The 24,790-nt window shown below is 33.6% G+C and overlaps 1 protein-coding gene across 5 annotated transcripts in view; it reads right to left on the reverse strand.

The window, feature by feature from the left end:
- The window catches only part of LOC103848189 (fasciclin-like arabinogalactan protein 21), a 31,823-nt gene extending 7,083 nt beyond the window's left edge, over positions 1 to 24,740 (reverse strand). The window contains exons 1-11 of one of the 5 annotated variants that reach the window (XM_033287678.1): positions 22,626 to 24,740; positions 22,467 to 22,551; positions 22,202 to 22,337; positions 21,929 to 22,107; positions 21,728 to 21,839; positions 21,475 to 21,651; positions 1,097 to 21,394; positions 912 to 998; positions 420 to 828; positions 243 to 330; positions 4 to 165 (exon numbers count right to left, since the gene is read on the reverse strand). In XM_033287678.1, coding sequence (XP_033143569.1) covers positions 21,233 to 21,394; positions 21,475 to 21,651; positions 21,728 to 21,839; positions 21,929 to 22,107; positions 22,202 to 22,337; positions 22,467 to 22,551; positions 22,626 to 22,740 — 966 coding nt within the window. In that variant the 5' untranslated portion in view covers positions 22,741 to 24,740 and the 3' untranslated portion in view covers positions 4 to 165; positions 243 to 330; positions 420 to 828; positions 912 to 998; positions 1,097 to 21,232. Of the gene's footprint in view, positions 1 to 3; positions 166 to 242; positions 331 to 419; positions 838 to 911; positions 999 to 1,096 lie in introns of all 5 variants that reach the window. The other 4 variants (XM_033287674.1, XM_033287675.1, XM_033287676.1 and 1 more) reach the window with 4 other exon arrangements.
- Between the last annotated feature and the right edge of the window lie 50 nt (positions 24,741 to 24,790).

Below are 24,790 nucleotides of genomic sequence, written 5' to 3' on the forward strand. Positions count from 1 at the left end.
TACATGTACGGTAGTTGGAGGTGAAATTGAAGGAAGTGACGTAGCTCGGTTACAGCTACTTGATCAACCTTTTCATCGACAAATTCATTGACTTTGTACGTAACAGTAACAGAGCCCAAATAGTCAACTTTATTCACCAGAGCCTTTATCGCATAATCTTTGACTCTGCATACACATGTATAAGCTTTATAAATAAATAAAAAAAGTCTAATAATAATAAAGAGGAATAAAGTTTCACTGACTATTGTGTGTCTCCATCGTTTGTGTAGGATAGTTCGAAGTACTTAGCTGCTGATCATACTAATAAACCTCTTCTTGTTGATACTCAGACTGATTAGTTGAAACATGAAAAGAACTTAGCATTGATCAGTCACAAGACTTGTAAAGATTACTCAGTTTCAATTTTTTTTTAATATTACCTTAAGACTATCAGAGAAGAGCATACTCTGTTGCATAGAGATTTCATCGTAGTTTGAGCCATCTCAGGGCATGTGCAGCCGCTGTACTCATTTTGATTCAAAGGTTCACTAACAATGGAGTCTTCATCGCCAGTATGCTGCTTTTTGGTTAATAACAGACGTGTAACATAATGTAGAAAATTAACTGCAAATAAAATACATCAGTTTCCCTGAAGAACAAAAAAACCATGAGGATTTGGAGAAGATCAAACTCACATGATCGATTTGTCGTGTTGCTTGTGCCTTCCCAGAACCGCCTTGCTCAAAACACTGTAATAAGTAATAACTCTCTAGGAAGATGGACTTTTTCTTGGCAGCATCGGGAAGAGAAAGCCAAACCTTTTGCCTAAATGATGATGGGATCCCTTTCCTAATCAACCTATTCAATGTGATCGCATTAGTCAAGATGTAGAAAGGACCCCACTGGAGAATTGGAGTGCATGATATACGTACCGGAAGAGGAGTAAGAGCAAGCAAACTAATCCCACATTGATGGGACTGAATCGAAACCCTGAACCCAAGGAGTAACATGTCGACCAACTGCAAGAAACATTCACACACGACATATGACATGGGCTTCAGTTTAATTGAGAATATATTCTCATTAGTTAGTCCAGTTGATCGTTCTTAGTTCTTACCATTCGTAGGTCCTCGAGATCCACTGCCTTTGATTTCTTTTCGTGAACCTTTTGATATTTCTGATTGTGTTGAACCTGTAAAAATCAACTTTTGAAATACCACAACGAAGATAAGTGGCTTTCGATTCACTGCTCCGTGGAAACATAAATGGTTACTTTCTACATTAAGAGGAAGATAACGAAGCGAACAGATGCCTTCGGTGTAAAAATATCTATTCTCATCGAAGAAGAAGATATTTGACTAAAAAAATCTAGAAGAAAAATAACGGAAAAAGAGGCTTTGGCTGTAAATATTTATTCTTCACTTTATTGGGCCACATGTTTTGTAAATAAATGAACATAAAGGTTAGCCCATCCATCCAAAACGAAAAACACAACATGTCAGTAAAACGATACACACGCAAAGTAAAACGCAAATATGTTTTTTGCATGGGTCCCACCACTGCTGACATAGATAGCTTAAGGAGTGAGGAAAGTCCCTCATTATAATATAGATTAGGTGACCGGCCCGCACCCTGTGCGGACATAAGAAAATTCAGAATATGGACTAAATCTTATATAATTTTATAAGTAACGGATTTTATAATATAGTACCACCGTTTTTGGGAGAATTCATCAGGCATGGAAAAAAGATCGCACACCAATTTGAGATGGACGAGAGGGAACAAAGTAACTTCAGTATGAAGAGGCAGATATTGTGTGTACGTATAATTGCAACGTCCCAAAATAATTTGTATGTTTACGAAGAAACTTTTATTCAAAATTTGGATATTAATGCATAGTTTTATGTCTACACAGATTTTATATTATCATTAATTAGAAATGTATTGTATATCAGTCGTAAATATCTATGTTGGTGAATAAAATATTTTTTTCCATTAATAATAAAAAAAATTTGTGTAGACATAGTAAAAGAAAATATAATAAAAAAAAATTCAAAAAATTATCCGTAAACAATATAAATTTTAAAGTACAATTGTCGAAAAATAATGCAAAATAATTTAGAAACCTGCAAAATATTAAATAAATTTTGTAAGTAATTTGTCGGATGAACATTATTTGAAAGATTTATAAGTTTCAAAATAAAAGTTAACATGAAATAATATTAAAGTAGACATACTTTCATTGAAATAGTCAGAAAACGGGATGCTCCTGAATACAATCAGTTCCTAACTCATCACTACCCATCTGGAAAATACAAAAAGTAAACAAATGTAACAGTTTATATACTTAAAATTTTATATTTGAAAATAAAGTACATTAAAATTACATACCGTGACTATGGAATATTCTAAAAAACTTGTTTGTAGAAAACATTCAATGTTCTTGTCTGCGTTTTTCCTTCTTTACCAGTTATTAGGATTTTTAATCCAGATCTCGACTTAACTCTTGAAAGTGCAATGTAGAGCTGACCATGAGAGAACACTGGCCTAGGCAGAAACAACCCAACACTTTCTAGTGTTTGACCTTGACTTTTGTTGATGGTCATCGCAAAAGCCAAAGTAACTGGAAACTGTCTTCGATGCATTCTGAAGGGGAACTTGGTGTCAGGTGGTGTGACAAACATTCTAGGGATCCAAACCGGATGTCCAGCAATTTTGTTTCCGGTTATAATTCTACCTTCTATCACATGGGGCAGTAACTGAGTAACAATTAGCCTAGTACCATTACATAAACCATCTGCAACATCCATGTTACGAAGACACATGATAGGAGCACCAACCTTGAGCTTCAAGCAATGTCTAGGCAGTCCAGCCACTTTAACACTGTTCAAAAACTCTGCAGGATATACGACATTTTCTTCTATGTCAACATCGGATGGGATAATACTGTCAGAGCTAAGGTAAACCTTCTCTTCTCCTGAAAGCATATGCAAAACCGTTTGTTTAGTGATATGTACAAAGTTAGTTGAAGATAAGAATAAATGATAAAACATGTTACCTGGCAACTGCGAAAGCATGTAATCATTTATTTTATCCACTTCATCATTTGTGGGAGTAAGAATGGCTCGATGTCTATACAAGTCCTTATCTGTTGAAGTTTGAAAAGCTGTTCCATAAACCTCTTTTGCCATAGTCTCAATAGGGTCTTCTCCACTATTTTGTATCAGCAAATCAGAAGGGATGTCAATCTCAACTTGACCGTCGTTAGGCAAATTTATTTTTCCATCTCCTATATCCAAAATCCAGTTTGAGAAGGATTGAAGCTCTTTTGCTGCATCATCAGTAAGACCAGCCAGCAATCTCATGTTTTTTTTTTAGCTTCAGAACTTTGCAGTGCTCCCAAAGATATGACGAATTCAAAGCAGCCAAAACAGTCTCTGCTCTACCACCTCCAGGTATAACCGGTAAAATTTGTCTGAAATCTGCACCGAAAACAATAACTTTACCCCCAAAAGGTTTATCTTCACAAGATCTTATAATATCACGCATAGTGCGATCCAACGTCTCGAAACAGTGTCTGCTCATCATAGGCGCCTCATCCCATACAATTAACTTTGCCGCTTTAACTAATTCTGCACGATCTGATCCTGGCTCCATTTTCTTGCAAGTACTGAATTCGTCTGCATCTATCGGAATACCAAATTTGGAATGTGCGGTTCTACCTCCTTCCAACAACAATGCTGCAATTCCACTTGATGCGGTATTCAGAACAATCATACCTTTAGATCGGATAGCTGATGAGAGTGCTCTGTATACGAAGGTTTTTCCTGTGCCTCCATAACCATAAAGAAAGAACACTCCACCGCTATCATTTAAAACTGCATCCAGAATCTGTTCGTATACCCCTCTTTGCTCATCTGTTATCATCGCCATAAGTCTTTCATTTTCCTTTAGCTGATCTTCCACAACATAATTAAGCTCATCATCTATAAGGCGATTGCCGTAATAAGAGCCAAATCTTCTGGCTTTGGTATGTGGGGCCATTTCTTGAGGCTACGACCATTGCTGAGCAAATGATTTTCGATCTCAGTAAGAGCTATATTTTTGATCTGGTCTATGGTCAAGTTCATATCTGTAAGTTTGATAATTCTATTAAATTAACATAGACATTCTTACAATAAGAAAATTTAATTATCTAAAACTCACCAGGTCGTCCAGTTTCTCGCCGCTTCTTGTAAAGAATATCGTCGGTAAGATACTCCCAAGTAGCTTCCCACACAACATGAGGCTGAGACAACGATTTGGAAACAACCATTCTCGCAAAAAGCTTCCTGGCATACGTGGCATAACTACAGTCACTGGCATCTTTGATAGCTTCTATGAATTCCTTGTCATCATCCATCAATCCCAATGCATAGCAAGCATCTTCGTATGTATGATATTAAACACCATCAACTGTTCTTATATCCTCGTATGATTACGGCCCTCTTACCCAATTTAGCAATACTCTCAAGAAATATAGCTCATCACCTGATGGCTGAATATGCGCAATCCTCCCTATGGCAAAGCCTCGTTTCCGTGGTACCCATTCTCTGGTACCTGATTTCCAAACGAATTTTGTTGGAAATTCCGCATATGTCAACTCTCTTGCCTCTGCATATTTTCTGTTTGCTATGAACCAGGCCAAAAACATGGATTGGTTGACAGTCTTTTTGTTGAGAATACTCTCAATAGGTTCGTCTTCATAAAAAAATACCAGTTCCTGATCCGGAAGATGAAAGCCAAGTTTCTCTACAGAAGTAGTACGAAAATGTGTAGGAAAAGCAAGAATCCGCCAAGACGACTCGCATGCAGTAATATATCTAATTAAGAAATACGAAAACATAAATGAGTAATGATGAACGTAGACTTTACATGTAAAAGACAAATAAACTCTATTTGTTAATAATGTTTTTATTTTATTGTAAACAAATGAGTTATATAAATTTCATCTATTATATTATATATTTTCTAAAGCTTATACATATATATTTGTACTAATAGTAATAGATTATTGATGTATTTTCGTTTCCTTTGCAAAGACATAGCGTAGAATATAAATTTTGAATTAAATTAATAATTACATATTTAACTAACTTGCGGTCTTTCCTTTATTATCTTAGTATTTTTTCGTATTATATTTTTTTATTAGTACATTTGCGCAAACTTGGATTGGAGAAATGAAGTTAATGTATAAAGTTCAATATTCTAATTAGTATTAATTTATTGATCTTCTATATTTGATGAATGGCTTATAGAGTTTCTACTAAATTTTTAATATATTGTTATAAATTTATAAAATATAGTACTTTCTAAATAGTAACACGAATTGGTATAAAAATAATAATACATGCAGTTGTAATATGTTTTGATTTCATCAATGATGTCATCTTCATCTTCTTTATCTATTGCAGCTGAGGCATAATCAGGTCCCTTATGAATATATTTGAAAAGATACTTAACAGCTCGTGTTTGGACGCACCACTCTACATTCATATGCGCGCGATATTGAAGCATGAGGTCTCTGTTGTATGGTACAACAAATCCATTGTCTAATCTGATTCCATTTTTCTCAATGAACCTACCATCAATCCGACGCATGTAAGCTGGAAATCCATTTGCGTCAATCGATGTCCTGATGTTGAGAGGTTTCAGAAACATCTTAGAACATTTACCGTTAACCATACATACATTATCCTTCTTTGCTGCACCGCAAGGACCATGCATCATACAATCCCCAACGATCACATACAGGTCTGGATCTACTGTCTTGTCTGGTATTTCAGCGGAAATAATCTTATCTATATCATCGGCTGTTGGAAATTTTGATCCTTTTTCCATGAAGACAAGGATATGAGCGTGTGGCATTCCTCTTTTTTGAAACTCAATCGTGTACATTACTGTCAAAATAAAAAATAAAATAGTTAGAAAATTTTAACAAACAAAATACTATCTACATTAGTTGTTTTGATTAAAATTTAATCATAAGTAACATGTAAAGGAGATTTACCTGCAGCAACAGGTCCGAATAAGGAGCCGTTCTTTTTAGTCAACTCGCCGATAAGATTATCGAGTTTCATCTTGAAAACTCTACACAATATTTCTGGCCTGTCTTCGGTGGTCAGGTTATATTTTTTCAGATACCTTGTAACTTCAGGCCATTTTGGATTGCACGTAAAAGTGATGAAAATATCGGGAAATCCATGGTATTTGCACAGAGCCATGGCATCATAGTAGTGCTGCTTCATATACCTTTTTTCCCCCGGTGAAAGTTGCTGGAATGAAAATTCGGCTCCCTTGTTCCGCCATCTTAGCTCCAGCTCTTGTAGCTGCTTTCTGGATTGCAGCGTAACTACTTGACCGGAGCTTTTTCTGATTCAGCCACAAGTAACGTAGTCTACTCGATTCTATCATTGTGTAAACGTCCACAAGGAACTGATGAAACAATCTGCCTGATCTTGTAATTGTAGGTGCTTCCCACCTCCTCTCTAAAATCCGAAATGCAAAGTACTCACGCATAGTTACATTCTTGCGTTTTCTCGCAGTGCTGTCTTCAAAACCAATAGGAATATTTAATCGAAAGCCATCCTCTCCATATGGAAACAATAGTGGATATTGCAGAGGCAAATACGCCGGATGTAATTCACTTATCCTTTGCAACTTTCCACTTGTACTCTCTAGAACAATATCTCGTGTCTCCATATTTAAAACAAAATCTCCAGGTATCAAAGCAGCAACTTCATTTGCAGTCGGCAGATTATGGGTCCGTCCATCAGATTGTCGACTTTCAATCAATCTCATCCTATAACCTGTTGATCCTTCCACGTCGAATCTGTCTCTTGCAGACCTAAAAGCCTTGACATGAGGGTTACACTGATCTAACATATTCTTCAGAAGAAGAACAAGTGGTTCTCTTAGTTTCTTAGCAGCAGCTCTGTCAGACCTGCAAAGTTTTAATTTTTTTTTAATATAAGCTAACAAAATGTCGACCATACTACAAAGCGAACAATATAATCATAGTAACTTCATATAATGAAGTAAATTACCCGACATAAGCGTCAAGTCTATTTTTGATCTCATTTAAAGTGTCAATGATATAGAGCTGGGAAAATTTTGGAGCTTGTCCAGGCTCGGGAACTATATCACCAATACGATGACAGTTCTCACCAGATATTCGGAAAACAAATGGTCCACGACCATTGTTAATAGAATGATCTATCTTCCCCCCAAGAGATGTGAAAGAGGACATCATATTGTAAGCTCGTATGAACTCTCGATAATGTTTGCTTAACTCGTCTCCTTTGCATAACAAAGTCATTAACTCCATTGGAGGATTCGCGAGCCGAGGAAGTACAACTTTACCACGTTTACAACACATTGTGAAGACATGATTGGCACTACGCCGGCGTTTTCCAATTCTTTCACCATACCACATATATGCTTGACAAAACTTACAATTCCAACCTGGATCTCCGTCGTCGTAGTAACCTGTGTTTCGTCAAATATCTTCATTAAAAAAAAAAAACTAATATCGTGTTTCTGATTTGTAAGAAACATTGTAGTAATTTTCAGGTCATCACCGTTTTTTTGTATCCCAATGACAATAGGCGAAGTAACTGTATTATTAGTTTCTTGTGGGATATGTTGTGGTGATGTGTTTATCAAAGTCTCTCCAGCTGGATAGGTAGTGTAAGTCTGATTCTCCTCATCTTCATTATCATTTTCATTTTCAGACTCACTTTCCATTGCATATCGATTATTGTAAGCTGCGTGAAAAAGTGTACTACAAAGTCAAAATATATGATCCATAAATTTAACTTTTTGTATATGTATAGATGGAATAGACATTTTACCTTCAGGATGATCCTCGACGATGAACCTTGGTGGAGGAATGAATTCATTGGTTTTGGTTTGTTGGAATGGACTTTGCGTAGCTGAAAAAGATTTATTTAAACATATAAACAAAGGTCTAGCGCAAATAAATTCATGAAATAGGTATAATATAAATTTTTACCTTTCAGTATACATCATATTAGTACGATTACAAATATCTAAAAAATTACCTTCACGATGTGCATCTTCTACAGACACTGCTGGACCAGTCGGATTTGTTTGTCGTGTCATGTTGGGACCTTGTCTTGCTGTTGAAATTTGTTTAAGTTTAGTCCCACTTTTGAAATAGTAGCATATAACTTATAATAACGACAAAACATTATTTAAAACCCGTTGTTACCTTCCTTATGTCTTGTCTTTGAATTCACCGATGGAGGTGATCCAATTGTCTTTCGTTTCCTCAAGAAAATGCTTGTACTCCGGGATATAGTTTCTTGATAACCAATTGTACCTTACGGAATGATATTTTTTAATTATACGAAACTTGTCCTAAACTATAAATTTATTATTGTTTTATAAACTATTTGTATACGATCATACTAAATAAGCACTACTCATATAATATGCAGTAATTAATAAACAATGCTCTTACTCGATGGGTGCATGTTGATTCCAGAAACATTCAAATTTGCAAGAGTAGGTGAACTTTGCGTTGAATTATAGGGACCTACAGACATAAATTGATTTCACAGAGAAATAAGTAAGCTAGTTTTCACAAAGGGTTCCATCATTACTCATTCTTTAAAAAGTCTTCTAACTCTTGCTTTGAACAGAAACTTATACCTAGAGGTGGTACAACTGATGCCTTGGTTGGCTTGAAAAATCCTGGTAACTGTACAATGTAATGAAAATAAATTTTTCAGAAATGTTTTTCATCAATACAGTAATAAGAATAAACGTGGGGATAATGAAAGCGTTAGGAGACTAACCTCTATTTGAGGTAGTAAGCCCTATTGTTCTTTTGTTATTCAGTATTTCCTTTCGCGCAGCTCTAGCTTGATGTGTTAGTCCATCTTTAAAACTTTGAAAAACACGACTTAATGGGACAGTATGTGTCGCTGTATTTTCAACGTTTTTTGACGGATTAGACTCTGGTGGAATTGCTCCAATGGGTCGAAATACTTGATTCATAACATTCTGCAAGGGCGTCCAAAAAGAATTTATACTGGGCAGAGGTGAAACGTTAGTGATAGATGAGTTTTGTGTTATATTCCCCATTGGAGTATTCTCTTTGTCATTGGTACCTGCATCAACAAAATAAGTCTGTGAATAAACCACAGAAGAAAAAAAACAGTGTATGTTCACAAAAACGTTAGTGATAACGTATCATTCTTTGTATTCAGTAGTAGGAAAATTCAACATTTATAGATGTTTTTATTTATTTTCTGTAGAACATACACTCTTTTTTTTTTCTGTGGTTTATTCCCCGTGTCTGTAGACAGTGGATTACTTCTCTTCATGCTTCCCACTCAAAATCGAATGCTTTTGTTTTCAGTAACACCAAACACTACGTATAGATTAAATCGTATGCAATTAGAATTAAGGCTTGAATAAACTTATATAATTTGAAAGAAAGTCGAAGATATAGAGTTCAGAAGCCGACCTCTAAATTTATAAGATACAATTGAAATCCATACATGACCATTAGGTTTTATCATCTTCAAAATATACGTATAATCCTTTGTTGCCAAATAAAGACTTTTTATCAAATTCTTTCCATGTATTTATTCCTTGCGCAAGTGAATATGATTTTTATTGGTAAATAATTTATGACAATGTAATTCAATATATTACCTTCTTTTACTTTATTCGTTTATTAATTATGCTTTTTTGGAACTTTAACATATATATATATATATATATAACAACCTTATGTTTGCAATTTAGATATATAGTTGTATACTATCTTCTAGTGATAAGTTCCGCACATTTAAAGTTTTAAACAATAATTTTCGTGTAATGTGGAAAAATAAATAGATTAAAGGAGTTGTTATATATAACGAACCAAATAACACCTCATAATTAATTCTCATAACTATAAAACCCAAAAGAGAGACAACGGAAAACATTATTAAATTTGATGAATAGGAAAACAAATTAATTCTTAAACTCTTCCACTTTGACGGGCATATTGGACTTCAACTTAGAACCAATAAGAAAGGATTAGCATCAGTCCTCTTCCGACTCATAATCATTAAAAATCACAAAATGCGGCTGCAAAAAAAAATTCGTTAGAAATTAAACTGTTCACAATTAATTTTGAGTTATCACTATTATGATTGTTACATGTGGATCGAAGTGTTGAATTATTTCTGCATCGTCAATCACTAAATCAACAACATATGCTGCATTCTGTTCTTGTTGACCATTACTTCCGATAGTGATCTTAAATAGAAGTTTTCTCCCAATCAAATCAGTTAGAGATTGAGGTAGAAAATGTGGATTTTCCTGTAAAACAAATATACATCTTTCAAATAATATATATAAATGCAATTTCCTTAGTTCCCCTAAACTTAAAAACGAAGAAAATACCTGACCAGCCTCTTGGACTAACTGAAACGCAGGTCTCCTAATGAGCCTCTCCGCAATATTGTTGAAAATCAAAAACTTGACTTCTCCCTTTGAGTCATCAGAGACACGTACAACCAAGTAGTAACTAAAAATACACTATTTAAATTAGTATACAAACATATAATACTGATTTATTACAAAGGCAGCAAGATAAATCTTTATAAACGGCCATACCAGTGAATAGCATGTTTAAAATCCTTGTTGCATGTTTTGCAGTTGTATATAGGATTATGTTGAAGATGTTGCACGTTTCCCTCAAAACCATCTCCTTGTCTGGCCATTTTTCTTTTGCAAAAATTGCAGGCAGTGTAGTACCATGGTTTATCCAAATCAATGGCCTCAATTTTAGCAACAACCATATAAGTTCCAGCCTAATTTGAAGCATTTAAATGACAATAATTTTGTAGTTAAATCATATTTGTCTTCCTCTTTCAGAAAATAAAAAAACGTTTGAGTAAATGATAATTCCAAAAATATTTACCGTTGGTGCTTCAATAATTTCAGAAATTGTTCTCTTCATGGTTAACATTGCTTCAAGAATACTGTGTTTTGACAAAGACCTATATAAAAACTACTATGATCGATTTGTATAACATACTAACAACATAATAACAGAGAAGATAGAGAGTGGAGATTGTAACTTCTTTGTACTCAATATGATATAGAATGTCGAGTAAAGCTTAGTTTTATTTATAGGAGCATATGAAAAACCTAGCGTCAAATCAGAAAATCCAACCACTTAAGTAAATAGAATTTTATTATTCTTGTTTGAGCAACAAAATATTCTTATTCGTATGAATAAGGACATGAGTAGTGGTCAAGTAAACTTCTAACATTTATTATCTTTTATGAATGAAGAAATCTCGGATGAACTTATTCAATTGATTTAATGCATTTCCTAAACTAATACAAATCATATCTATAATTACCATAAGTTTAAGTGGTCTATTGTTTGAGAAACTATTCTATTCAAATACATACTAATAAGAAAATGAAAGTTGGTCAAGTTATAGTTTTACTTTTATAAGTTTTTGTTGAGAAACCATAAGAATCCAGTCTATATAGTTGTCAAATTGTCACTTCGATTGGTAATATCAATAAGCATGCAAATAAAGCAACGACCAACTTTTCTGAGTACGTGACAACTCTTCATGAACCACAGTCTTTTTACAATGCATGTGTCGTCTCTTGTCTTTTTTAGCACATACTTCTAGCACTTACACAGCATTTTCATCATGTACAATCACATCATTTTCCCACCACCATCTTTATAAGTATCGTCCTACAATATCGAACATTACCTATCCGCATTCTCAGCATCGACTGAGAGTAGAAACAACCCAACGGGTCTTAAAATATCAAGAAAAATACACACACTTAAGTGAATATGGGAGAAGAAAAATCGGTGAACAATTATGACATTGTTTACATCGGTGATTCCTCTAATTCAAACGACAACCACTCCAACTCCGATCCCACCATCTATTTCAGAAACATTTCCTTGTCATATTTTGCTGCCGAACCTTCCGAAATGCTCACTAAGCACAACAGATTCAAGGAACTATGCTTGGAGAACGACAACCCTGAGGCACACTATATTGAGGGCATACTTCAATATTTCGTCCACAAAGAAAAACACAAAGGCCTCTATCATCTACGCCAAGCATCCATTGGTGAGTATACAAACGGTACTTATCTTTACGGTTTGTTATTGCTTGCAATAGAACACTATCCAAAAGGTAAGAAGTATCTGGATAAACTCCAATGGAAAGAAAATCTATCAACCTCCGATCATTGCTGGAAAAGAGTCAAGAAAACTCTAAGTACAATCCCTGCAATTATGGAGACCCGCTACTATACAGCTATGGTCAACCTTGAGCCACGGACTGAGTGCCATCCCGATAACATGGCTCAAGTATGCAAGCATTGTTACTACTCCAAAAGGCTTACTCAATTTGTTCAGTTTGCTATGAATCAAGACTAAAAAAAGCAGAGTTGTGGAGGTGTATTATCTAAGCACGCATGTAAAAAAACTGAAGTTTTTTATATGTGCGATTAATCTATTTTCGTTCAGTTTTGTATGTTGCTATTTTGTATGTTTTGCAAGTATTTTTATATAATATCAATTCCAAATAACCTCAGTCTCATTATCGTTCTTTTAACTTTGGTTATTTTGCAATCGTTTTGACTAAATTGTGCAATGTATATATAATATTACATGTGTTGATTATTTGAACACAAGGACCAAAGCACCTTAACAATGATTTGGTTATAATTTGTAACATTTTCCACGAAAAAAAATGGAATAGTAATTAAACACTAAATATAAAGCCCAAATAAGTAATAAAATTTCGGATGTAAAATAAAATAATAAAAAAATAAGAAAATTATCTAAAAATACAGAAACACAATTCAATTGTCAAATTTATAGAATTATAAATTCGACAGATGACTAAAACTCATAAGTTGGAAAAATCTCCAAAACTTTGAACGTTTGGCAGTTTAACAGGAAATTTTGCTCCTCTATAACAATCTTGCAGAAATAGGTTTCTCCAATTAATTTAGAGAGAAAAGAATGGACGACAACGGGATCCTCAATCTACATAGATGTTAAACAATAATTTATAAACAGAATCAGTTGAAGATAACATGCATAGTTTTCAAAATCAGGTATTGTTAAAATAGTCAATTGTATGTTCTTACCTGGTCAGCCGATGAACCGTATAACACCCCGCAGGAAATCCCTAATAATTCTTCTGCAAGGTTGTCAAGCAGAAGGAACTTTGCGTGGCCAGTATTGTCAAGGACGACCAATTGTAAATTGTACCTATATGGAACAGCATGGGTTGCTCATATGTTTCGAAATCACTGGTTTCTCTTATCTAAAGCAGTGTTTCTTTATACGGTAAGAATATTTTACTTACCTTGGCAGAAGTTGAGGCCGATAGTTATTACACTTGGCGCAATAGTACTTTTCTTGATTTGGGACTTTTGAATTCCATAAACCATATGATCGCTAGGGACTAACAATACTCTTTTCCAACAGATTTTGCAACTCATATAGTACCATCCAATATCATAATCAATGGCAGCAATTGTACACATAACAATATACCTCTCCCGCTGTATATCCAATAAGCAGAGTGTTATAGTACAATCGGTAAACAACGTTAGATATAACATCTCCTTTACCTGTTTTGTCTCCAACACTTCAGTAATTGATTTCTGTATGATATGCTTGAAAAATCTAAACTTTCAATATAGCTCCGGAGTCGGACAATATGGTTTGGACGCCACCAATGCTATCTGCGGGTCTCTTTTATCTACCCTGAATTTTTTTGAAAAGTTTATGAAAACTAATACCAAAAGTGTCGGTATAACCAATACTTTGAAATATATTTTTGATTTAATATTTTGAACAACTTACAAATTTAAAAAAGCTTCAACCTCTACCATTCCTGGATTGAGGGAAACTTCAGTAAATCCGTATGCGGTAGATACACTATCTGTTGTTACGAAAAGGCAAATCTTAAGAAAACCGGATACATTTGGCAGACGTACTGTACTATTTAAATACAGAAAGATTACCTTTGAACATACCGATTTTGCCAAATCGAATAACGCATATAATAGACTTCTCCTGGATGACGTTTTGCGTAGCATCATGAACAAATATAGCATATTTACCCAACAGATGGACAGTGAGGCGATCAGAACTGGAATAAAAGATAAAAAAAAAACCACTATCTCATATTGTTAAAACAATGAAAACTATCAATAAGCGCTGATTCATTATTAAGAACCGAAAAACATACAGCTGATTCTGGAGCTCCACTGTTATCTTCTCAGTGTCTTTTCCATTGAGAGAAACAATCTCTAAATGGCTGACCCCAACTATTTGACCTATAACATCTAGAAAAATAATTGAGGTTAAATACCAGTTAACTTAATAGGTACGGATAGTTAAGGCTGTAACAGAATTAACGCTTGAGAAATGAATCGTCTTCAAAACATGTTTTAGTGTTACGCACCAACCAAATACTCAGTATTAACCAAACCATCGTAGATATCATGGAAAGCAACTGGTTCGAAACCAGTGAGTGCCCGTGGAAGGAAATCACACACACAAACACTAGTATTACGGACAAACTCAATCAAGTATGCATGTTTGCTAGTTCGATATGCACCTCCCGATTGGATAACTGAAATTTTTTCAAAAAATGTCCATAACCCTTGTTTCAGTCTTTGTTCATTTGGTGCTACCAACGAACTACTGATAGAAGCATGAATCTTATCTCCCTGCATCATAAAAAATCATATTAGGGAGAAATCTATAGGTCGGGGGTAATAAAAACTTTGGTAAACTCAAGTATATGATGTGTATATCTTACAAAGGCATCGCATAGCACCAACTCAATAGTATACCGATCAGCTGCGATATAGTTTTTCCACAAATGGATAATCTGCACATAAATATGACATATCTCTTTGCAAGGTACGAGCTCTGCAACAGTTTTGAAAGTAGACATATCTATGATGATCTCTTAGATTTAGGTTATACGAAGTGTTTAGGTTGCAATATGTGTTGTTATATAAATGTTTTTTAAGAATGGTGTGTCCGTCAAGGAACATTATATATCAAAGATCTACAAAATTAGTACGCGTATATCCTCTACCCATATTTACTGGGAATCATAAATTTGTTACCAAATATTATTAAGAAAGTTACCGATCAAAGATCTACAATGATCGACATCTAATGTAATATAAACACGTTTAATTATTAATTGGGCAAGTGTGTGAAAAACAATTTTAAGAAATATATCAATCTGAATTATGTATTGGTCAAGTAAAATCAGTTCCTAGGTTATACTTTATAAATTTAATATTAGGACGGCTTCATGCATGTTACCGGTAATATTTCTGATATTAAGGGAACTGATATTTTCTTTCTTTTAAAATTTGGTTTTAATAATTTTGATTTTTAGACACCTAATCACTTGAATATTGAAGATATTATTATGCTTCAAATTAAAATATATAATATAAGCATAATATTACGACGGCTGCATTCATAGTAACAGTAAAGGATAAATATATCATAGAAACTGATATACGACAAATGAAGATCTCTAATATAAAAATTAAAAAACCCAACGAAGTAATAAATAAAACCAAATCCAATAATTAAGAGTTAAATACGACAAAAAAAACATATAGTAACTTCAAATCTCAAATTTAGGTGTCCATGTTTTAGTCAATGGATCCCAAACAAAGTTACGAACAGCACAGCAAACTAAAGACTTTAGATTTACTCCTTGACGTATTTGTTTGTTAGTCTCCATCCAATCCATAAACTTGGATTTATCTGGGTCATTGTGGAGTTTGGCTGAATGTTGGTTTCCGTGTGTAAAGCTCATCATAATGTGATACTGATGCCTCTTAATGACTTTATTGACTATATGATTGTCAACTTTTTCGTACGACAATTTATGACTTGTAAGTACTCCAAACGTATAATAGAAACTAAATATTTTATGTGTAAAAAAACTTACATAGCAATAGGAAGACAATAGAGTTTTTCAGGATCAAATGTGCATAATTCCTATAGGATCATACAAATTATCTTTTATGATGAACAAATTTGTATTGAAAAAAAATTTAGTTCTCTAGCTCGCAATACCTGGGTAGGAATTGACCAACTATATTTGTCCGGCTTCATTTTAAGGGGAGAATGTTCGGACGCTATGATTGTAATTTTTGGTGGCAGATTTATAGAGACCTACTAAACACGTCGCTCAATTTAGGGTTTCGAGTTTTGAAGTCCGTCTTCTTTATATTTGGGCATAACTATGTTTTCAGATAGATAACTTAAATGGGCTTTCAATGTATTAATGCATATAAAAGCCTAATAACGGGGGATCGGTTCGATTATGATTTTCTACATGTAATAATTCTTAAAAAAGGTTGGTTTCATTTGGATAATAGTGGGTTATGAGTTTATTTCTAATCAGGACTCAATGTCATATTGTATAATAACAGGTATAAATCAATGGTATTTTATTATTGGTTTTGCATATTTGATGTTTGTGCTCTCTTGGTGATATGAAATACTTAATTTGTATTTCTTATGTTCATGGCATCATTATTTCACAGAATAATGATGGAACAAAATAAATGTCATATATTTCAAAACTCTAACTAAAGAAACCCTTTAACCAAAAAATGAATGTTTATACCCTAAATCCAAACCGTAAAATTTAAATCCTAAATATATATCCCTGGACCCTTTACTCTAAACCTGAAATTCAAACCCTATACCCTAAACCCAAGTCCTATACCGTAAATCAAAACCGCATACTTTCAATTGGATAATTCTAGACCCAAAACCGAAACCGTTAATTTGAAATACGATTCCCCTATATACTGGTCTAAATCCTTGACCTCAATCACAAATCTTATACAATAAACCCGCATCTTAGACTTAAAACCAAAGCCGTAAACACTAAACCCAAACCCAAGTATTTAACAAAATTAGCAAGAAGGAAACATATTGACAATTTTATGTTTAATATAACCCATAATTTTACATATGGGCTGCGTTTAAAATCAATTAAACCCAATATCTGTAAAACGTGCCTGCCAAATCCCCCCCTTTCAAGTAATATTTAGTATGTGTCATTTTATAATTACGAAAATCTAAATATAATAGTGATGGCTACAATAAAAACATTTAAACTATTTAAAAGGGTTCTTTTCATATTAGCGAAGTGAAGACCAAATGATGAACAAAATCATAACTTTTTTTCACTAACACCACAAATAAATGCTAATCATATCACAAAGTACTCTTAAAGTACATCGAAACTACACTGACTGAACACACAAGATCAGCAAAGATTGTGTACAAATCATTTAAACGCATTGTTCAACATTCAATATATCATATAATGCAATGATCCAGGCTAATATAAAAGCAGTTCATCAATTCAGTCAAATACGTTGAAACTCTTCAAGAAAATAACATGTTATTAAACTGGTTTACAAAACCAGAAGATAGATTCCGATATTGGTAGCCGAATCAACACAAAAACTAAAACATTTCAAACTTGGAGAGATTGTTAAAACAAAGACTTCGGTCAAACATTTGTGGCTCACCCATCTTGAACCAATCAACGTAAGGAATCTTGACCCCATCCATCTTCTCCTTTGCGAGCACAAGTTCAGTCTTTAGTTTATTCTTCTCCTTCCTCCTTGCGTCTTTCTTGAAGAGTTCCTTGAGTAACTCTAATTTACCTTGCACGCGATAGACTTCACGCTCTTCATCATGCTTGGCTGTGATGGCTTCCAATTGGTTCTGATACATCAAGAGCATGGCTCGGTAACGCTCCCTAGTCTCATTCTTTCCATTGTTAAAAGCCTCTTCGAGAGAAGAACTGTAATCTTAAACGATCGGTTTCTTGAGCTTTAGATCTCTGTTGAATGCCATCGCGAGATCTTGCCTTGCATGTGGACAAAAGAAATATTGATTAACATATACACGTTTATATAAGCAACACAATTAAAAACATAATTAAACTATTGCTAATTCAGATCAATAGTGGAGACAAAGCGACTAACAGTACTGAAATATATCTATTTAGTTAGATCCTCAAAATTTAACAATTAACGATTATATAAGCAACACAATTTTAAACATAATTTAACTATTGACAATTCAGATCAAACATAGAGACAAAGCGATCCATTGTAAAATATATATATATGTAGTTAGATCCTCAAAATTAAACAATACATGATACTATAGAGATCTTACAAAACCTTTTTTACTATTCCAATGACACGTTATATATCCCTAGAAAGATGATCGACATGTATTGAAAACTCCCCAGATTATATAACGAAATATTGAAGTAAGAAACCGTGATTCGTTCATCAAATATCTGATTAATGATATACAAGTGTTGCTAAGATAAAAAGAAAATAAAAGCTTACAAAGGATTTTTTTTAGATTAGGAGAGAATTGTAGAGACAATGTCGGCGAAGAAGACTGCAATTAGGTTTGATAAAATAGGCGTCATTCTACAGTTTATATAGAAAGGTGTGTTCTAGAAAAATGTCTTTCCGATTGCCCTATAAATGATCAACCCATTAGATTCGTTTCCAATTATTTATTAAACATTTATATCATTGAAACTATAAAGGTTTCCAACATATATATATATATTTCCTTATATATAGATTTTGTCCGAAAATAAACAGAACGCAATAGATTTTGTACTAATATATGGATCGCATCGTAACAGGCATTTAAAATATTGCCTTCCTTTCCGAAAAGTAGAAAAATTTAGTTTAAATAAATGCTTATTATTGATCGTTCTAAATATATTTATAATATTGCACGCATGTCAATAAATTAAATTATGAAGATTTCAGTAAATATCATCATTTCCATACTTCGATCAAATATATTTAACTTCACAATTCCGATACGAAAAGACCTTTAGTTAAATTATAGATATAAACTCTTCTTACGTAATTATTTTGTCAGTACATTCCCTTCTTAAAATTTATTAAATCAGTTTCCTTTGGTATTGTAAGATCTCAAGAATCCAAACTTGATGCGATATTGTCTATGACATAATCACGCTACCTTGAATAATGTGATTTAGAAAAATCTATGAACCACTTACCCCACCACTATAGGTATAACCTACTTCCTCTTCCAAAGTCTTATATACAGAAATTTAAATTTTGTAACTAAAGCAACTAAATCAAACGAATGTGTAATTGGAACATGAAAGCCAATTATAAGCTATGACAATAAGAAAAAAATTGAGATAAGCTAATAGAAAGGAAGATTATAATATAACAAACTTAGAATAGTTTAATAACCGACCAAATTTTGCTGGAAAACTGGTTTTAAAAACCAGAAATATGTTCCATCTTACAACACCAAAATATCAAAAAGATTAAACGTTTTCAACTTGAAGCAAACAAGAAATTGACAAGGTTAATCAAACATCTGTGGCTCATTCAACTTGTACCAATCGATGTAAGGAACCTTCAAGCACAAGTTCCGACTCTATCTTCTCTTTCTCTTCGCTCAATGCAAACATGTTGAAGAGTTCGTGAAAGAGTTCCAGTTTACCTTGTACGCGAGCGACTTCAAGTTCTTCAGCATGCTTTTTGATGAGGGCATCATGTAGTTGCTTGTACATAAAGAGAATGGCTTGGTAATGCGCAGTCGTCGCCTCCATTCCATTTTCGAATGCCTCTTCAAGAGAAGTACCGTAATCATCAGTCATTGGAGACTTGCGTTTATGGTCCTTCTTGAATGCCATCGCGAGATGTTGGTCGATCTGCTTATTATAAACAGGATTGGTTATAAACATTATATTATCTAAGCGGAAATAATATTTAGAACGATCAATAATAAGCAGTTGTACACATAATATCTCATAAATACTCATTGATTTTTACAGAAAACAATCTTACAAATTGAACTAAAAGTGATTATATTCATTGGATCTAAGTTATTATAAGCCTACCAAGATCATTCTACAGTTTTTGAACAAGCAGACGCATGACGGATACAAAACCTAAAAAGTCTTGATTCAATCGGTAACAAAATATACAGAAAACTGTAGGATCTACATGCAATATATTTCAAAGCAAAAACTAAAGAGAAAGAAAACCAACTTACCGAAAGTTGGAGAGACTCAATCGGAGAAGAAGAGAGATGAAAGATTTTGGTCACAATTCTTCACTGCTGTCTTTATAATGTCATCGCGGACTCTCGATGAGTCGTGTCTTTTCACATTACTTATCGAAAACATAAATTATAAATATGTTAATTGTATTTAGCTAAACAATTAATAGTTTTATATACCGACATAATCATATTTTCCGTGTTTGTTTTTATCGACATTCTTCCAAAATCGATTTATGTTGCATTAAACTCCTGTTTTTTAAATAATATTTGCTTTTCACTTCCTGTACAAAGACCCCATTGTTTGCACTAACTTGGGTTTATATCTATGACCTAATTGCATAACCTTTTTTACATAAATGTTTCGTTTGAAAGTATTAAATAGTATTACCTTTGCATTAAAAATATGTTAATTGTATTTAATACTTTGTCTTAATAGTTTTATATACCGACATAATCATATTTTCCGGGTATGTTATAATCTACAAATAAATATAAAAAGAAGTTTTCAAATTATAGGCTAATCATGTCTATAAAAGAAAATCGCCAAATAGTATTAAATAGTATTATAGACAAAATTATGGGCTTAAATACTATTCGGGCATAAATTGGTTTTTAGTTGGGTATTACAAATGGGCTGAGATTGTATTACTACCAATAAAATCCTAATGTACTGATTCTTAAACGTTACCGATTGGCATAAATACAAAATCCTAATGTACTGGATCATTGCATTACAAATGGGCTTAATAATATATAGTATTGTTTGGATAGAAATTTTACGAATGTACTGATTCTTAAACGTTACCGATTGGCATAAATACAAAATCAAATGTCAGAGCCAACCAAACGTAAGGTGGTCTGGTTTAGATTGGAACTTGGTAAATTTGTATTCCAATTAAAAGCAAAAAAAAAAGGTACTCGGACAAAATCTTAAACAAAACCAAAGAGAAAGGTACTCAGACAAATTTTTAAAAAATGAAGCAAAAACAAAGCCATAACAATATAAAGGACAGCAACTCATCAAAAAGAGACAGCTCACTCGCCCTTGAGTTTCTTTTGAGAGAGTTTCTTGTTAACAAAGTGTTGATCCTCAAGGCAACTGTCGTCATCTTGTTCGCTTTTTCTTTTGGACAAAGGAGTTGCTGTAAAACCACCAGAACCAGAGGAAATATCATCTGCGGACTCCAACATTAGTACCTGCAAGAAACAGATTTAATCGTATCAATATTATGCTCCTATAACAATCAAATTAATCGCAAGTATAAGCGAAAAATTACCGGTTTAGGAGGCAAATCACCAAATTCCTCAACCATTTCACGGTCATCAGTAGCCAATCGAACAACATACTGAGAACTCTTTCCTTTGATGTTATCAGCGTCAACTGAAATCTCAAAAAGGACTCTCTTACCAAAGAGATCGCTAACTGCTTCAGGTAAGAAGTCTTCATCTTCATTCTACAATTACATAGATAGCGGTTAAACTATAGAATTTACTGTGTTAATTGATGTACACTGGAATTTTTAAATGTACCTCGTCATAGAGTTCAGCAGCAGAATGACGCACAATTGCTTGAGCATTAGCATCAAACAACAGAAAATTAGCCTCACCGCTATCATCCTTGACATGGGCAATTAATTTGAACCTGAACAAATCCAAAAAAAAAAAACGTCACAGCCTATTTCAATGACGATAATATAACTCATATTTTTGTATATCTAACCCGCTCAATACCTGGAAATGACATCACTGTGTTCTTTGTCACACGTATTGCAGAAGAACAAGGGCCGGCCATCAGCATCAACATTGGTTGTAGACATCACTTTTTTGTTGTGGTATTTGCAACTTAAATATTGCCAGCCACGTTCAGTATCAATTGTTTCAATGGTCCCCAGAGTCACAAAAGTGCCAACCTATTCGTCAATGAGTATTTTTTAAAAGCACTGATAGCACATGGAGTATACGAATGTGTAAAAAATTCAAAAGCGAAGAGTGTAGTCTATATACCAGAGTACTATCAATGATCTCTCCGATGGTTAGCCTCTCATTAAGAACAAAAAACCTGGCACGAATAGAAGTAGCAGTACCAACAGACCATTGGCTACTATCGTTGTTTGTAAGATCAAGTGAATCATCAGGGAGACTGCCAAATAAAATAATCACACTTTATGTTAAAACGTTTCAGTGAAAATGATGTTCAAAAATTAAAATAAACATCTATATGTATTGAACTTCTCCATAGGTTTTCATCCGTAAGACATCGGACACGTACCTTGCTTTGAACTCCTCAATAAAATCAAGTGTTGGGTTGAGCAGAATATGGGTTGAATTATACCCGCTAGATATGGAGTAAGCACCTACAAAGTATATTAATCTTATTAATATGTTATGCTCAGTAACATTTTACACAAACCGGACGAATATTATATACCTTTCCACTCTTTAACAGAACAAAATCTGATCACACAAATAATCATGGTGGACATGTTACTCCTACTGTAATCGTATACTTGTTTAGCATAACAACCCCACAGAGTACACATCATCTTCACATTATTGTATAATATAAACTTAAGTTAAATACAGTTAATAGAGGTTTTCTTAGCAAAGTATAAATAAGATTAAAAAGCGGGTCTTACTTTGGGTCACGCAACTCAACCAAGAGCCACATGTTGTCTTTTCATTTTATTATTTTGTTTTCAGAGACCCGAAGTTAACTATTTGGCCAACCACATCTACATACCAAAAATAAGCCTCAAATCAGAAACAGGTAGTAGTAAAGTGAAAGACTCTTTAACTGAGTAAGAAACTAACTCACCAACCAAACAGCTATGGTCCAGATTTCCACAAAGAATATCAGAGAAGTCCGCGAAATACTTTTCGGGAACTGCACTTGGAAAATCATCAGCTATTCCAACAAATGTTGTGTGAAAGAAGCCAATTTTGTAAGGATGTGGCGTCGTACGGTATTCACCAGTAGCATCGTACACTTTGAACAACTAGAGAACAATCGCATCTCCCTCGCGTAGCTTGTCATCGAATTTTTTGATGAGTTGTTCACCAACTGAAGCATGAATTCTTGTCCCCTAGACAAAAAAATATGAAATCTTTATATACGCAGAATAATTATATAAACGATGCTTCCAAAAAAATGTATATTTAAATTTACTTACTTCTTTATCAACAACCACCATTTCAATGGTGTTTACTGATTCTTTGTTATAGTTTCTCCACAAGCGAAGAATCCTAACTTCAATACGGGACGTATCTTTACGTGGTTTTAATTCTCTCACTAAAGAAACAATATTTTTTTTGGCTCGCACCATTGCCATTGTTCTTGTTAGAGCTGAATGTTTGTATTTTAACCATTCGGGTATGTCATATATATATTAAGCCGATTTATTTATCATATTAATGACTCCTAATAAAGATTAAAATCGTTTAAAGAAAGATTTTAATTGTGTATTGTCATAAATTGATTTGCATATGATATGATTTTAATTTGCGCAAGTAATATAATAAATACGAAAACAACTTTCGCAAGTAATTGATTGGAATAATAAGGAAAGTTATTAATATGCAAATCTTGCGCAAGTTATCTAATTATATGGGCTTAATATCTATCTAGTTATCTAGTTATCTAATTATATAGGCTTAATATCTCATAATTAAGAAGACCAAAATTGAAAATCTGAAAACCAAAAGACCGGATACAGAAAGGAATGAAACCGACTGAACAAACGGATTTGCATATGCTTTCAGGAGAAGAGAAGGTTTACCTTAGCTCTGACAGTATTATCCCATTGAGATCTTAATCGTTTTGCAATTAGCGATGCAACAGACTATTGGAATTAGTAATGTAATGCTCTAAATCGTGCCAATGAAACAAAAAACAAACTTTAAAATCTCAAGAGAGGACTGTCCAAATGCTTGTTGAGTTATTAAGGAGAAGGTAATCTTACAGTCCTTCTTTAGAGACTGAAGTCGAATGCAAGTTTGTTGTGATAATACTTCTCTAGTCGTGGCAATGGTCTTGTTTAAGAGAAGCAAGACCTGAACAACAAGAAGGTTAATCAATCAATTAGATACAAAAGATTCAAAATGTAAATAAGCAAAATGTAATCAATCAAGTAACATATGTCGATTCCAATCAGTGAAATCCAACAATCTTTGTATCATAGCTTAAAAGTCGAATCCAATCAGAGGTATCAAAAAACCTTCGCGTCATATCTTAAAAATCGAATCCAATCAGAGAAGCAAAAAAAACTTAAAATTCCGAGAGACTCGACAAACTTCACCTTGTGTGGTTGTCATTGCTGTTAGCGATGGATAGGATTGAGTCTTTAGAATATGGAGAACAAAACTCATCTTGTCGGACTGTCTTCATCGGATTGAAACCATCTCCCCCTTCAATTGACACGCGATTGGAAAAAAAAATAAAAAACTTCAGGACAAACGACGGCGTTTTCAATGACGCGGAAGGGAGAAAAAAAAATAAATCAAAAAGAAAAATTCCAAAAAATCAACCAATAGAATTATAACGTTTTTCTTGAGAAGCTCTATATGAGTGATACCTCAGCAGAAATCACTAAAGTG

Source organism: Brassica rapa, chromosome A03 (assembly GCF_000309985.2).
Source record: "Brassica rapa cultivar Chiifu-401-42 chromosome A03, CAAS_Brap_v3.01, whole genome shotgun sequence".
Classification (NCBI taxonomy): domain Eukaryota; kingdom Viridiplantae; phylum Streptophyta; class Magnoliopsida; order Brassicales; family Brassicaceae; genus Brassica; species Brassica rapa.